This window comes from Pediculus humanus, genomic scaffold (genome assembly GCF_000006295.1).
Source record: "Pediculus humanus corporis 1103172107650 genomic scaffold, whole genome shotgun sequence".
Lineage (NCBI taxonomy): Eukaryota > Metazoa > Arthropoda > Insecta > Psocodea > Pediculidae > Pediculus > Pediculus humanus.
Window position 1 is genome coordinate 141820 of NW_002987260.1, and position 15797 is coordinate 157616.

The 15797-nt window shown below is 28.6% G+C and overlaps 2 protein-coding genes across 2 annotated transcripts; one reads left to right on the forward strand and one right to left on the reverse strand.

The window, feature by feature from the left end:
- Positions 1–1665: 1665 nt before the first annotated feature.
- On the forward strand, positions 1666–10691 carry Phum_PHUM274550 (uncharacterized protein; the record flags this gene model as incomplete). The annotated part of the gene is made up of 6 exons (XM_002426716.1): positions 1666–1753; positions 2082–2418; positions 2501–2720; positions 6011–7070; positions 7182–7683; positions 10262–10691. 6 exons carry the CDS (start codon positions 1666–1668, stop codon positions 10689–10691), a joined length of 2637 nt encoding a protein of 878 aa, XP_002426761.1.
- A 2571-nt stretch (positions 10692–13262) lies between these two features.
- Phum_PHUM274560 (uncharacterized protein) lies at positions 13263–15379 on the reverse strand (the record flags this gene model as incomplete). Its single annotated transcript, XM_002426717.1, has 5 exons — positions 13263–13734; positions 13855–14021; positions 14187–14326; positions 14491–15022; positions 15140–15379. 5 exons carry the CDS (start codon positions 15377–15379, stop codon positions 13263–13265), a joined length of 1551 nt encoding a protein of 516 aa, XP_002426762.1.
- Between the last annotated feature and the right edge of the window lie 418 nt (positions 15380–15797).

Consider the following 15797-nt stretch of genomic DNA (forward strand, 5'->3'; position numbering starts at 1 on the left):
TTTTTTTTGTTAAACAAATTCCGGAAAATTCACGCACAAATGTGCGTATACGCACACACTAATCCACCCATTCACGTCAATTTTATTTATTTATTTATTTTCTTACCTTTTTTTTCCTAACTCGTTCACTTTCTCTATGACTTCCTTCTCCATATTATTTTTTGATTTTCATTTCCAATTTTATTTTTTATAACGAAGAAACCAATATGGCGGTTACCTAAAAATAAAAATATATTTATTAATATTAAATCACGTTAATAATTTTAATTAATAATAATAATAATAATAATAATGATATTTACATCGAGTTTGCGATTAAAAATTGTAAAATTTTTTTTTTATTTAATCGAAATATTAAAAGAAATTTAATCGAATTCGTTTTAAAATTAAAAAAACAATTTTTCGTTTTTTTTTTTTTAAATTCATTCAATTTACAAAATTCATAAATGTAATAATAAATCATAAAAATTTGATTATTCATAACGAATGAATTATCATTTGTTATAAAAAAAAAACAAATTTTATAATAATAATAATAATAAAATTTATTGTTTTTTACATTGTTATTCGTTTTCCCCCTTCGGGATGTTATTAACCAACGGATTATTATTAAAAAAAAAAAAAGAAAATGGCGATTTGAATTTTTATCCTCTCTCAGAATGTAAAAATTATCCGAAAGTCGAAAAAACCAACAACAAAAAAAAAGGTAAAAATATATAAAAATAATTAAAGAAAGTTTTAAATATTAATAATAATTAAACTTTAGTAAAGTATTTATTTATAATAAATAAATAAATAAATAAATAAACGCTCCCCGTTATTTCGTCCGATCGATTCCAATACTCGCGTTTGAATAAACGATTATGTTAAGGTTTTGTTTAAAAACTCGGTGTACGTTCATGAATTTTTCAACCAATCAGAAAATTTTTAAAATTAATTCTGATTGGTCGATTATTTTACGTCAAATATCGTATGATAAAAACGGAAATGGTAATGAAAACCCGTTTTCGGGTATTTAATTTAATAATTATGATGATGATGATAATAATAATAATATTAAAAATTGAAATATTTAAAAAAAAAATTTTCTTTTTTTCTTTTCTTTTTTTTCGTTGGAAAGGAATGGGGAAATTGAAAACCACAAAGTTTTCACACTTTTAAAAAGTTTTCTTTAAAAAAAAAAAAAACGAACTAGAATAAAATGAAGAAAATGGGGAGGGGAAGGGGGGGAAAAAAGAAATTATCTTTTTGGACTACTACACCTTTGGGATATCGGAAAATCTAACAAAAAAAAAAAAACGAATTTTTTTACTTTAACGTAATTTCTAATTCATTCGAATCTTTAATTTTACTTTTTCTCTCGAAACTTCTAAACCAATTAAAAAACTAAAAAAAAAAAAAAAAAAATTTTTTTTATTTCCAAACCTTTTTTCTTTTCTCTCTCCATTTTATTTTTTTTAACCGGAAGTGCTTTCACGCATAACTTATGAAACTTTAACTCCCTCCACCCCCTGAATTTTTTTTTTAAATAAATAAATAAATCCTTCGTTTTTCACGTTATAAAAAATATTTATTATTTTTATTTATTTATTTCAGTTAACTTTCGACACTTTTACTGTTGGAAAATTTGTCTCATTTACGACAGACGGATGTCCGGATGGTCACATGACTATAAGAGAAGAAAATAGGCCTCCGACAGGAGGTCAATGGTGCGGAAGTGCTTGGGGATATACCGTATATTATAGCGAATCACGTAGTTTAAATTTAACGTTACAACTTTACCGATTATCCGAGCAGGTAAATAAATAAATAAATTTTTTTTTTTTTTTGCGGTTTTATCGTTAACAATAAATAAATTTACCCCTACGTTCGGTTAACAAAAAAAAAAAAAAAACAAACGAGAATGTGTGGGGGTGAGTTAAAAAAAAAAAAAACTAAACAAACGACAAACGTTACGACGTACGCGCTCTCATATAATTTGCTAATAATAAACCTTTTTGCGGTTAAAATGCGGTGGTAGTAGTGGTGGGGGATAGAAATAATAAATTTTCGGTTTTTTTTTCTTTTTTTCCAGGGTATAGGATACAATTTCGATTTTAAATTAGCGTATAAATTTTTAAAAAAAAGCGAAGCGCATTTAAGATACGGTAACAGCACCGTACAACCATGGAGAGGTGATTTAGTACCGGGTACATATTGCGACAGAGTACTCGATAAATGCGACACGCGTCAGTGCCGCGTACAATCACCTAATTTTCCAGGAGTTTATCCACGTAACGTGACTTGTTACTACAGAATCGAACAACGTGGAATACCACGCAACAAACATGCATTACTATCCGTCAGACAGAAAAACACTCATAAAATACACATAAAAGATCAAATTGTTAAATACGATAGGAGTCAACGAGTACTAAAGTAAGTTTGAATTTTTCCAAAAAAAAGTGAACTGGAGAACTGGAAAGAAAAAATCATTTTAATAATTTTTTTTTTTTTATAGAGTTTGGGACCAGTGTAACGTGATTCAAGACTATTTAACAGTATATAACGGTGCATCCACGGTAGATCCTATATTGATACGTTTATGCGGTGGTGACGTGGTACCAGACATAATAACAAGTGGTCCTAACATGCTTTTGGAATTTCACACATCGGCCTACGATAATCCATTTCATCCGGTACCATTAAGTTATTTACCCGGTTTCGAATTGGAAGTACAAGTAAGATAAAATTTTAACCCCCCTCCCTCCCCTCGAGGATTTTATTTTTTTGTTTTTGTTTTATTTTATGTAGTAAAACATGTGAAAAAAAAAAGAAAATTTAAAATCCTTTAATAAATATACAGGTACATAAATTATTTTTAAACTCGGGTCCCCAGATGCGATATATACCTTAATAGCTAAATTTTTAGAATTACCTTTTCCACGGACAAAAATATTTCTAGAAAAAAAAAAAAAGAAAAAAAAGTTTTTCCTTAAATTATTAAATATTCAAACGTTTTAAATTTACGATTCAAAGTGTAAGCCAATTTTGGCGGACTTAAACCGCCCATTAGAGACACGACGAAATAAAAAAAAAAAAAACAAATGAAAAAATTCGTTTTTATTTTTTGTTTCTTTCTTTTTATTTTCTAGAAATTTCTCTGTCGTGCTTTCTATTTCTCCCCCCCCCTCTCTCTCTCTCTCTTTCTCTTTTACTCGTTCTGGTCAAATTTTTGTTTTTGTTTTTTTTTCTGCAATCCATGAAAAACTAAAATTTATTTTTTTCAACTATATTTTTTTATGAAAATTATTATTATTATTATTGTTATATTATTATTATCATCATCACCCTTATTTTTTTTCCCTCCTTAGCAAACGAACAAAAAAAATAATAATAATAATAATAATAATTTTCTTTTTTTTTTCAATAAGAGAAAATGAATGAAATTTTGCCAAGTGTAAAAGACGCAAATTGCACATCTAAAAAATATTATTTATTATTATGAGTGCGTGTGAGAGAGAGAGAGAGAGAGAGAGAGAGAGAGAAAGAGAGAGAGAAAGAGGAAAATTTTTTTTTTGTAAATAAATTTTGATGGTTTCTGAACGCGTACCGAAAAAATAAAAAAATAAAAAAAAAATTTTCATTTCGGATTAATTTAAAAAAAAAAAAAAAAAAGAAAACCACCCTTTTTTTCTTTTTTATTAATTTTACGCGGGAAAATTTAAAATTTAAAATTTATTTGTTTTTTCCTTTCTCTCTCTCTCTCTCTTTCTCTTTCTCTTTCTCTTTCTCTCTCTACGTGTTAACACATTTTTAATAGATTTGTTTTTCTTTTTATAAATTCAAACCTCGTTTTTTTTTTTTTTTTTTTGCTTTCTTTCGAAAAAAGAGTTTTTCAAAAAAAAAAGGAGGAAAAAAAGGAAAGGTTTTTTTTTCCTTTTTTCCTTTTTTTCCTCGTTTTTTTTTTTCATTATTATTTCTTCTTGATTTTCACTTATCATGTTAGAAGAAGTTACCCGCGGTTAACCCCCGAAACCTTTCAGTCATTTATTTTTAACTTTTTTTTTTTGTTTTTATTTTTTTTTGATATAATAATAATAATAATAAAGGAGAGTCAGGAAAAAAAAGAAGAGAATAAATATAAATAAATAAATAAATAAAATTTCAAACAAAAGTTATGAAATAAATTATACAAAAAAGGAAAAAAAGGAAAAAAAAAACAGATGCTCGATAAGTTGTCGTGCATATTCGACGAGATTTTTCCTCCTTTTTTTCCTTTTCCTTTTTTTTCCTTTTTGTTTTAAGGGCAAATTTTACAAAAAAAAAACTTATTCAAACTACTTTTCACGTTTTTCCGCAAATCAATTTTCAATTTCCGTTTTACTAAGAATATATGAAAAAAAAATAAATAAATAAATAAATAAAAATTTTTAAATTTAATTTTTTTTTTAAAATTTATTATTCTCGTACGTGCGTACGTGCGTGCGTACGTTTGCGTTAGTTATAAATTTATAAAAATAATTTCGTATGTAACTTGCGAATAATAATAATAATAATAATAAAAATATAATATAAAATGCAGATTTGATTTTATAAAAAAAAAAAAAAAAAGGAAAAAAGTTAGTCAGTCAGTCAGGTTGACAAGGTAACCGTGGTTTTAGAATGTATTCCGTGTCGAAGGAGGAGTGCGTGTGTATCGGGGGGGAGGAGGGAAAGGGGGAACTAAAGAAAACTTTTAAAAAAAACATTCATTCAAAATTTCAAACACGTATATTTGTGTGTTTGAAATAATTCTTTAAGAGGCGAACAACAACAATTTTCTTTAACCCAAGAGAATTGAATTGATTGCAAAAACGTAGGAGGTAGAAAAAGAGAAAGAAAGAAAATGTAAAATTTAAGTTTTTTATTTATTTATTTTTATTTTTTTTTTTTTTTTGTCTAAAACTAGCAGAAGACATTTTTAAAGAATGATATGAAATAATAATAATAATAATAATATATATCGATGAAAATATGATAACAAACGTATGCGTACGTATCGATTCGTCTTCTCTTGTTATCAAAATAAATAAAAGTTACGTTTAAAACGTTTATGTCGTAAATAAAACAATTGCGGTGAAAAGTTTTTAACCCCCAATCCCACCCCCACCCCCCACAAAACCTATATTTATTTCCTTTTTTAAGGTTTTAGTCAAAGTATAACAACATTTAAAAAAAAAAAAAATTGTGGGAAAAACTCGTAACAAGTGATTTTTATTATGATGAATGCATTTTAACTTTATATTACAAAATAATATACCCCCCTCTTTTCCCTCTACTCCAACCAAGAATTTTTTGGGGGGACGGAGAGAAAAATGTTAAATTCCATGTAACCGAACAAAAAAATTTTAAGTCCGAAAAAAAAATTCTTTTTAATTAACCTAAAATTTTTTCTTATTTTTTAAAAATAAAATAACAAAAGGGGAGGGAAAGGGGGAGCAACAGAAACGGGGGGGAACGTTCAAAAGCTGAGGATTTTGGGCGGATTTAAATAAATCTTAATAAAAAAAAAAACTTTTTTTTTTCTCTTATTGCCATTTTTTTCCTTTTCTCTCTTTTTTTTTTAACCGTTCGAGTAAACAATAAATTTTTTTATTTTATTTATATTTTATTAATTTTATTAACAATTTTTTTATTAAATTTTTTTTTGTATTATCCAATAATAATAATAATATGTTATAATACTCATGTCGAATAGAATGAGGTGGGGAGAAAAAAAAATGGCCGGCGGTTATTTTAATTTTTTTTTTTTAATATATCCGAAATATTTGTTTGAATTTTTTTTTTTATGAATTTGGTTGATTTTATTAATAAAAAACCGGAAATGCCGAAAGCATTAAAAAAAAAAAAAAGAAAACACCCGATTTCGGTTTTTTTAATATGGATTAAAAAACAAAATGGCGCGGGAAAATTAAATTTAAAATGGCGGGCACGCGGTTGTGATAGTAAAAGAAAGTGAAAACTTTAATTATCAATTTTTTTTTTCCAGGTGATTTACGTCAACGTTAGATCGAACAGTTACGTCCAAGATTCATCACAATGTGAATTTTTAATAACGAGTTTCGAATCCCAATGGGGAGTTTTGGAAAATCCAAAACATTCCCTACCACCAAACACGACCTGCCGTTATAATTTTCAAGGAAGAAGACAAGAAACCGTTTGGATTTCATTCGTTAAATATTACGCATCGAATGCAGAACTCATATCCTACGATTTGTCGACGGAATGTAACACAAGGCTAAGAGTTTGGAACGGAAGGGTAGATACCAACACGGAAACGAACAACATAACATTATTGGGAGAATTTTGCAGGGACGAAGTACCGAGGCTATGCGATCACGCACTATTAAGCAATGCCACACGTTTCACACGACCCTGTGCAAGAGCAGAAAGTTACGTGTCATCAGGTTCCGAGCTGACAATCGAACAACACCTACGTCAGGGAAGTGCATTGTTTCCGTTTAGTTTTATATTAAGGTACGAATTTGTCGACGTGACACAAGAAGGTTCGGATAATAAAAATTCTGAAAATTTATGCGATCGCGTTTTCAATTCGTCATATTCTCCTCTCGTCGGAAGATTTCATTCCCCGAAAAGTATTTTCTTTTACGGTAGAGGAGGAACACAAAACATAAGTTGCGTTTTACGTTTCGAATCGAATCAAAATGAAAAAATAAAACTCACGTTGATACAAGCCAAATTCGGTGAGAGAGAGTGTTCGTCGAAAATAGACGAAAGAACGAATCGATATCAGTGTTTGAAAAAAAAACCGGGAACAAAAAACAATCGTAACAGGTTACAACAACAATACGGTGTCGCGGAATTAAGAATTTCCGAATATCCCTGGCCGGAAATACAAATCCCGCGGGATTGTTTTTGTTCGAACATTGATGAATCATTGACTATAGAAAGTCTAACGTCATCCGTAGTCGAAGTTAATTTTACGATAACTTTAATGAACATAACTCAGGATTATAATGATTTTTATTTCGAGGGTGAATATGAATTTTATCAAGAACTCGATAGAAACGATGAAAACGATAAAGTATGTCCGACGAAAAAAGAGAATAGAAGACTGAGAAAACCGAGCGGTGAAATACAATTATCGAGTTCTTCATACATTAATAGAAAACATCCACAAATCGAAAGCATGATAATAGATTCGACGGATGATAACGGGTACTTTGAAAAAGAAGTACCCGATTCGTATTGCGTTAATTACCCGTGGCTAATAGAACCCGAAGATAAAACAAACAATTTTATTTATTTAAAAACGTACGGTTTTGAATTACCCACGGAAACAAACAAACCTCCCTACAATTGTCACACGACAAACAGGATAATCATATATTCTGGTGTTAATACTAAAAATCCAAAAGTTATTTGTCCAGCCGATAGATTAAACATACACGAAATGAATAAAATCGAAGTTTTTTCCGACGGTTGGAACACGTCGTTGTCGAAAAATGGCGGCGGTGGTGTTGGCAATGGCGGAGATCCTTCTGCTTTTTTACTAACTCCTCATGCTAGAAGTTTCATTATTGAATTTTTACAAAAAGAATTTGGTAATCATATCATATCATGGATGGAAGTATCGAAACGTCCGGTTGCATCTTCGAACATATACGCGAACGCATTGAACATGCACGATTGTTCTCACATGTGAGTAAAAACAACGCCATTTTCTTTTTTTTTTGTTTGCTTGTTGTCATTTTTTCCCGTCGGTTTTATTTATTTATGTTTTATTGATAAAAATCACGTGACTACTATTATTTATTTTATATATGAGGGGGAAAAAACGAAAAAAAAATTTTTTTTTCAAAACGAAGATTTTAGGTAACGACAAAAAGTTACGTAATTTATAACGTTTCATCTCGTTTTTTTTAACAAAAACGAAAAAAAAAAATTTTTTTCCTTTATCCCTTCTACGATTACGGGTCGTAAATGCAGTGTTACAAACATCGAAAAAAAAAAAAACAAACAAAAAGCTGGAGAAAAAAAAAAAATGGCAACAAATTTTTGTTTTTTTTTTTTTTTTTTTTTTTTAATTAAAATATTTTACAAAAATATTTTTTAAGTCAATAAAACCGAAAAAAAAAAGAGAGAGATGAGAGAGAGAGTGAGAGAGAGGGAGAGGAAAGAAGGGAGAGAGAGAGGGAGGAAGAGAAAGAGAGAGAAAGAGAGAGAGGGAAAGGCTTATCATATGAATTCGAATTTTTGATTCGGGTCCCTTTTATCACCCCTCTGTCTCTTCTACCTACTCCCTTCCTTTCCACTTTTACTTTTCCAAAATCCCCCCCACGAAAATAATAATAATAATAATGATGATGATGATGATTTGAAAGTGGTTAGTTACACCGATTGAAAAAATTTTCACGTATTTTCATTTTCATTTTTTTTTTTTTAACTACACACACACACACACACAAAAAAAAATAAATATGGACGAACGTACGCACGCACGCACGCACACGCACGCACACACGAATACAAAAGTTTCGAATGGTTACCACCTGATAACAACAAAGCTGTGGAGAATTTAAAAATTAAAAAAAAAAAAAAAAACGTTCGAAAATAATCTGACATTCTCTTGTACGATTTTTCGTGTTTTTTTACCTCGAGGGCGAACGGGTATGATAAAAAAAAAAAATCCACCACCGCCTTTTCCACTTCCGTTTCCGTTCCCACCTCCTCAAATATCTCCGCCGCCGCCGCCGCCATTTTTCTTATCTCTATTATAAATATATATAATTTTTTGTTTTATTTTAATTAAAAGTTTTCTATCTTTAAATATGTTTAGGAATTAGTTACGCGTTTCGTAATTTAAAAAAAACCCCCCGTGCGAAAATTATTATTATTATTATTATTATTTAACACAAAATTTTATTTTTTTTATAAGAGGGAAGAGGTGGGAGGAAGGGGATGGAACGTAGGGGAGGGGTTAAATATAATCTTTTGCAATTGAAATTAAAACAAAAAAAAATATATATATTTTTTTTCATTTCATCTTTCTTTAACAATCTTTTTTTTCTAAGATGAAATCTTGTTTCGGTATAATCTCTCCCCACAAAAAAAAAAAAAGGATACTTAATTAAAATAAAAGTTCGTTGACCTTTTTATTAAAAACGAGATTACCCCCCCCCCCGATAAAGAACGTGGTAGTAGTAGTATCAGTTTCTTATTTAAAAACAAAAATTATTATTATTATTTTAAGATTTCGAATTTTATTATTAATTACGTAATTAATAATTTTACATCCTTTTCCCGCCCTTTTTTTTAATTTTATAATAATAATAATAATGATAATAATAATTAAATTTTTTTTAAACAACGTTTCGGTAGCTGTTAGTGACTTTTTTTTTCGGCGGGGGCGAAAGGGGAAGGGAGTAGGAGGTAGGGGGTAAAGCTTAAGAAAAAAAAAATCCATTAGTGACGTAAAAATGTTTTTGTTGGTTTTTCTCTCTCCCCCTCTCTCTCTCTCTCTCTCTCTCTCTTTTTTCTCTTTCATTTTTCTTTCATTTTTTTTTTTTTTTTTTTTTTCAATATCGAGTAACTTTTCAAGAATTCAACATCAAATCACAATCGGAAAATTTTTTTCTTTTTCAAAAGGGGAAAGAGGGGGAGGGGGAAAGAAAAAGGCACAAAAGAAGAAAAAAAAAATTTTTCTATAAATTTTTGTTTTCGGAAAAAAAAAAAACGAAAAAAACGAAAAAACGACGACGACGACAAGGACGACACAAAACATGGAGGATTGGAAAAAAAAAAAAAAAAATATTTTTCCCTCTTTTTTATTTTTCAATCATAACAAAATAATAATAATAATAATAATAAATTTAACCGGAATTCTGGAATTTTTATTTATCATCATCATCATCATCATTTTTTTTTTAACGGAAAAACTAATTTTTATTCATACGCGGAAAAACATCGATTTTTTCTTTTTTTTCACTAGAATAATTTTTTTTTTTTTTTCGTCTTCTGCTTTACAAATTTTTAATTTTAATATCGTTGCTTTCTACTCCTCCCCACCTCTCCTCACCCCTCCCCACTCTCCCCGCGAAAAAAATAAAATTAAATAAATAATAAAAAGAAAATTTTCTAATAATATCCTATGATGACGTCATAAATCGTTTTTATATTCTCGTTTGACCGACGGACCGACCGATTGCAAACAACCGGAAGTAAAAACATGATGATTTAATCGATTGTTTGTTTGTTTGTTTGTTGAAATCCGTTTCAGGTGTCCGGAAATAAATGCATGCATAAGTTCATCACTTTGGTGCGATGGTTTCCGTCACTGTCCATCCGGTTACGATGAAGATGAAAATAATTGCGCGTTTCAATTCGATGTGCCTGGATTGTATATATTCATCGTCGCGGGTGCCATATCGATTTTATTCGTATTGATATTGATAACGATATGCGTTAAATATTTACAACACAAGAGAAATGCGAGAAAGAAAAAAAATCAAATAAATAATCATTTGCACGTTAATCACATACACAACAGCAGCGACAGCTACGGTTTGGGTTTAAGCGGAACATTCGGGGGTTCAAGCGCTGTCGGTTTACCCCTGCCAAAAAGATTTTCCAAAAATACGCATCACGAAGATCTTTTCATGATGGGTCCCGGTGGATTGAGCATCGATAGAAAGGATAGTTTATGTTGACGATATATGTAATTACGTCACTACGACAGGAAAAACATCCTTAAATAATGATAATTATAATTATAATGATAATTTTATTTATTTAATTGGAAAAAAAAAAAAAAAATTCTTTTTGTAATAAAAACGAAAAACAAAAAACGAAAAAAAAAATGAACCTTTCGAACCTTTTTACAAACCTTGAATTGCCTTATTTATTAATCCTGTGTATATTTAATTAATTAATAATAATAATAATATTAATAAATTATCGACGTATGAAAATTTTTTTTAATTTTTAATTTTCTTTTTTTTTGTTTTTAAAACGAAAATTTTCCGCTTTTCCGATTATTTCGACTTTTCCCTCCCGTTTTTTTCCTTTTCTGTGTATTTTCATATCCTTATTTTCTTACCTTTTGGTAAACTACCACCCCTCTCCCCTCCCTCCATCCGCCTACGGTTTTGTTTTTGCTTTTTCCATCGTCGGAAAAAACCTTTGGAAATGGTATTTAAAACAAAATGTCTTCCACCGATCGACAATTGATTTTTCTCCTCCCCTCCCTCCCTCTCCTTAATTTACCCTTGAGGGGAATGTGCATCATCGAATTGTTTAAAAAAAATTTAATAATTTAATTTGTTTAAATAAATAAATAAATAATCGAGGAATGGTAAATTAGTAAGACTGACGTCACCTGTATAATTAACTTTTTCTTTTTAAATAAATAATTTGTTTAAACAAAAACGATTGGAAAAAATTGTTTTTTTACATAACAATAATAATAATAATAATAATAATAATAATAATAATAAAACGTAGTATCAAATCCACTCATTCGATTATAGTTTTAATAATAATAATAATAATTCAAAGTAAAATTTTTTTTTTCTACGGATTGGTGAGAAAGAAATAGAAAAATCTAGAAAATTTTTTAATATTAATTAATTAATTAATATATTTTATTTGGGGTCGAGATAATTTTTGTATTTGTTTTTTTTAATATTATTATTATTATTATTATTATTTTACAAAAGTGATTTAAGGATAAATTGGTAAATTACTTAACTGATTAAGATTTTGAGGTCTTTATTAATTTAAAAGAGAGAGAAAGGAGAGAAAGTTTCGGGTTTGTCGGACTCCCCCCTCCCCCCCATTACCATCACCCCTTTCGACCCGAAAAAAAAATTTCTTAACTCATCAAAAAATATTTAATAAAATTTTTTTAAATAAATAAAATTAATGAAAATTTGTTTTCTTGCAAACCAACTATAAAATTGATCCTTTTTTTTTTATATTTTATTTGCCCTGCCATCTATACGATAAATTTATAACTAATTAACAATTTGCAATCCTTTTTATTTTTTCAATAATTTTTATTGCGGTTAAATTTTTCTAAAAAATAAAATAAATTAAAATTCGCGATTGATTTAATTAATGTGACTTACAAACTTATTTAATTAGTTAAATCTATACATTATTAAATATTTTACTCGTTGCATTGAGTAAATAATTAAAAAACTATGTGAGAAAAATAAATAAAAAATTAATTTATTAACGTTGAAATAACTCTTATCACGTTTTTTTTTGTTCCATGCAGATTAAATTATACAAAAAAAGAAAAAAATTTAGTAAAAGTAAGATATTAAAAGGAAATTACATTTAAAATTATTTTTTAAAAGAAGGAAATTAAAATATGAATAAATAATATCAATTTTAGATTTTAAAATACTGCTAAAGTCTACGTTTGTTTTAACGACAAATTATTATTATTATTAACGGTTAAAATAATGGTTGAATATAAAATGACTTACCATTCAAAATCGACACCAAAACAATAAAAAAATAAAACAATAATTTCATTTAATATTAAGACAAATTAACGAACATAATTTTCAACTATATATAAAAGCTATACTACTTACTCTATGACTTTCGATAACTCGAAGTAGGTTCTCGAAAACTATCGAACTCGAAAGATGCTTTCAATTTGTCAACCATTTTGTGTATCCTAACGTATAGTAGATAAAATAATAGTTTTTTTTTTTTTTTTGTAGAAACTGTAAATCAGGCCATCATTATGTAAGAATTTTTAAACCATTTTCTTTTATTTTCATTTTTAAATCACTATAACGTATTCTTTCATTTTGATTAATTATATATCATCTTTAAAATAATTCTCAGGGCCCGTGACCCACGCCAAAAAAGTGCCGGATCTGATGTATCTGACAAAGAAAATAAAAGAGAACGTGGTAGAGAAAAAAAAAAGCGGTCTAAGTCGGCGTCATCTTCAAGTGGAAGTGGAAGCAGTAGTGGAAGGTAAGAAAATATTTGTACTTTGCAAATATTAGTAATTGTTTTCACATATTCACATTCCTAATGCCGGTTTTTAGATTGGATTTTAACAACATCCAATCATTACTTTTAAAAATTTCCCCCTAATTCTTTTTACAAATTTGATTTGTAAAAGAAAAATTTATTATAAAAAGAAAAAAAAAAAAAAAAAAGAAATTATATATCATGAAAAATTTTGATTTTTTTTTGTATATACATTTTTAAATATTACTGAGAGGAAACAACATTTGATTGATTGATTTCACTTATGGATTTAATTCGTAATCAAAATTTTCATTATCTACCCTATAGGTTGCCGATTTTCTCATGTCATCTCCATCAGTTGTAAAAGTGGTTTGTTCACCGATTTGATCTACCTTTAATATAGCTTCTCTCACTGTTTCGCTTAAAAAAGAGGGGTATTGTATTTTTAATTCCAAATGAAATTTATAAGTCGATATTTTTTCTTCCCATTTTTCTATATTTATTGTTTGTATTGAATTTCCATAATCAAAACATTCGAGGGGTATATTTGTTCCTAAATTTTTTTCATTTATTATTTTTTCACTTTTAAAATTACCATCTTCTAATGTTTTCTGTATTTTCAACGGGATGTGGCACAAAGTCGGACATTCCAATGAAGCCAATACCAATAGTCCAAAACGATTTTTAAATCGACTAATTATCTTTTGATAATTGTATTCGTAAATTTCATTAACACTCTCATCCATGTGAGATCTATAAATACATAATTACTTATTTTCTATTAAACAAACACAATCCCCAATTTTCCCTTTACCAAAAAATCAATTCATAACCCCAGGTGTATAATCGTTTAAACCTTTTTTTTATTATTACCTAGATGATCTTTGAAATTTCCAATGTCTGAGCAATGCTGAGGCTGTTTCAATATTTGAATTGATATCTATGGCATCTTCTAGTTTCCAAAGGTCTTGTAGGGGATGAAATAAATTTGTCCACCTGACATTATTTCTTATATACCTACATATTTTACTTAATTGTTTCTGATAAAGAGAGAGAGAGAGAGAAAAATTTATTAAAATTCATTTATTCGGTCACTTTTAATTATTATCTTTATCGAATTTCACTCGTTTAAATTATTTAAATTTTTAATTATAATTTTAAATTTTTTTTTATTTTACCTCAGATGTTGAAAATGGTAATCCTACCGTTGGCAACGCCTCCAAAACGTTTATATCCCTCATTTCGTAGTCTGTATTTAATTTAAAACCTTCCGCGTTACAATTTCGAAAAATAAAAGTTTGAAAATTACTCGAAGCGCAGCAATTTAATATATCTAATACTTTGACTCCGAATAATGTTTTTTCCGTTTGTATATCTAAAATATTTAAAATTTTAAAAGTTAAAATTGTCTTTCGAGTTAATCTTAATCATTTTACAAGACTAAGACCCCATCATCCTTGGGAGAGAGAGAGAGAAAAAAAAAAAAAAGTGGCCACTACAACTTCTTACCGTTGTTGTTTTCGTCGTAAAATCCCGTGGGATTTTTATCACTCCCCATTGTTTTCTTATTATTATTATTATTATTATTATTATTGATTTTATCGAAATTTTTATCGTTCGAACAAGACGAATTGTCATCATCTCCATCATCTTGACTCTGAGGTTTTCTCAAATATTTTTGTATTTCCTTGAGTAAATTCTCTCTCGTCATGTTCGATACGAAATTGCAAAGGTTGGGTAGAAAGGTTTGCCGATTCGTTTCGGATGTTATTTTGACACGGAGTTCGGACGATTGATGAAAATTATTTTCGATTTTAAAATCGAAATGATCGTAAAAAGTTTCGCCCAAGTGAAACAATGTCGTCGTTATTTCCGGTTCCATGTCTTTTTTCAATGTTTTATCTCTGACCTTACGTAGTATCCTTTCGAATTCGTCCAATATTATGCCGGCGGGAAAGCAAAAATCGTAATTTGAATTTTTCATGTATCTCCAACAGTGTGCGTTTAACATTTTCGCTTCGGACAATATGATTCTTAAAACCTGGAACGAACGATTACTATCATAAATGATGATAAGGTGCAATCGTTGCAAGTTTTTCGAGGGGGAGGGGGAGAAGGAGGAAGGGTAGAGGGGGGTCGGGGGTCATGGAAAACGTACGGAATGTAAAAGTGCGAGATGTAAATGATCGGCGATGGTTAAATTGTTTCCACTTTTGCAAGCTTCGTTTTCTAATTTTTCCATTTCAATTTCTATAACGTTTTCGATTTTTTTAAAATACAACCGAAATATCGTTTTGGCGATTTCACGGAAAAATTTACACGTGGCGCTCACGTGCGATATTTCGGCATACGTTAATTTTCTAAAAATTTCTTCAATGCATACTTGAGGAAGGTCCATGAGTTGTATATCCATTTTTTATTGTTATTATTATTAATTTTTTTTTTAGGCCAATATATATATATGGAGACGGGGAAAGAAAATGAAGAAAAGTTTAAGTAGTAAAAAAAAAAAAAAAAAAAAAAAAAAAAAAAAAAAGTAATAATAAATTTAAAAAAAAAAAAAAAAAAAAATACTAGAAATTTTTTTTTTTTTTCTGATGGAATCTAATAAAAACTTTTATATTTAAAATTTTACATTTTTTGGTTATGTTGTGTTATTTTAATGTCGGACATTTTGTCAAAACGAAATCACGTTTTCCCCCCCCCCCCTCGTCGAATGGAATTGGTGGTTAATGGAAAACGAATCCAGGTGGCAGCGGCAGCATTATTTTTTAATATTTTTTTTTTTTTTATAATAATTTTTTCCAGTTCCTCCG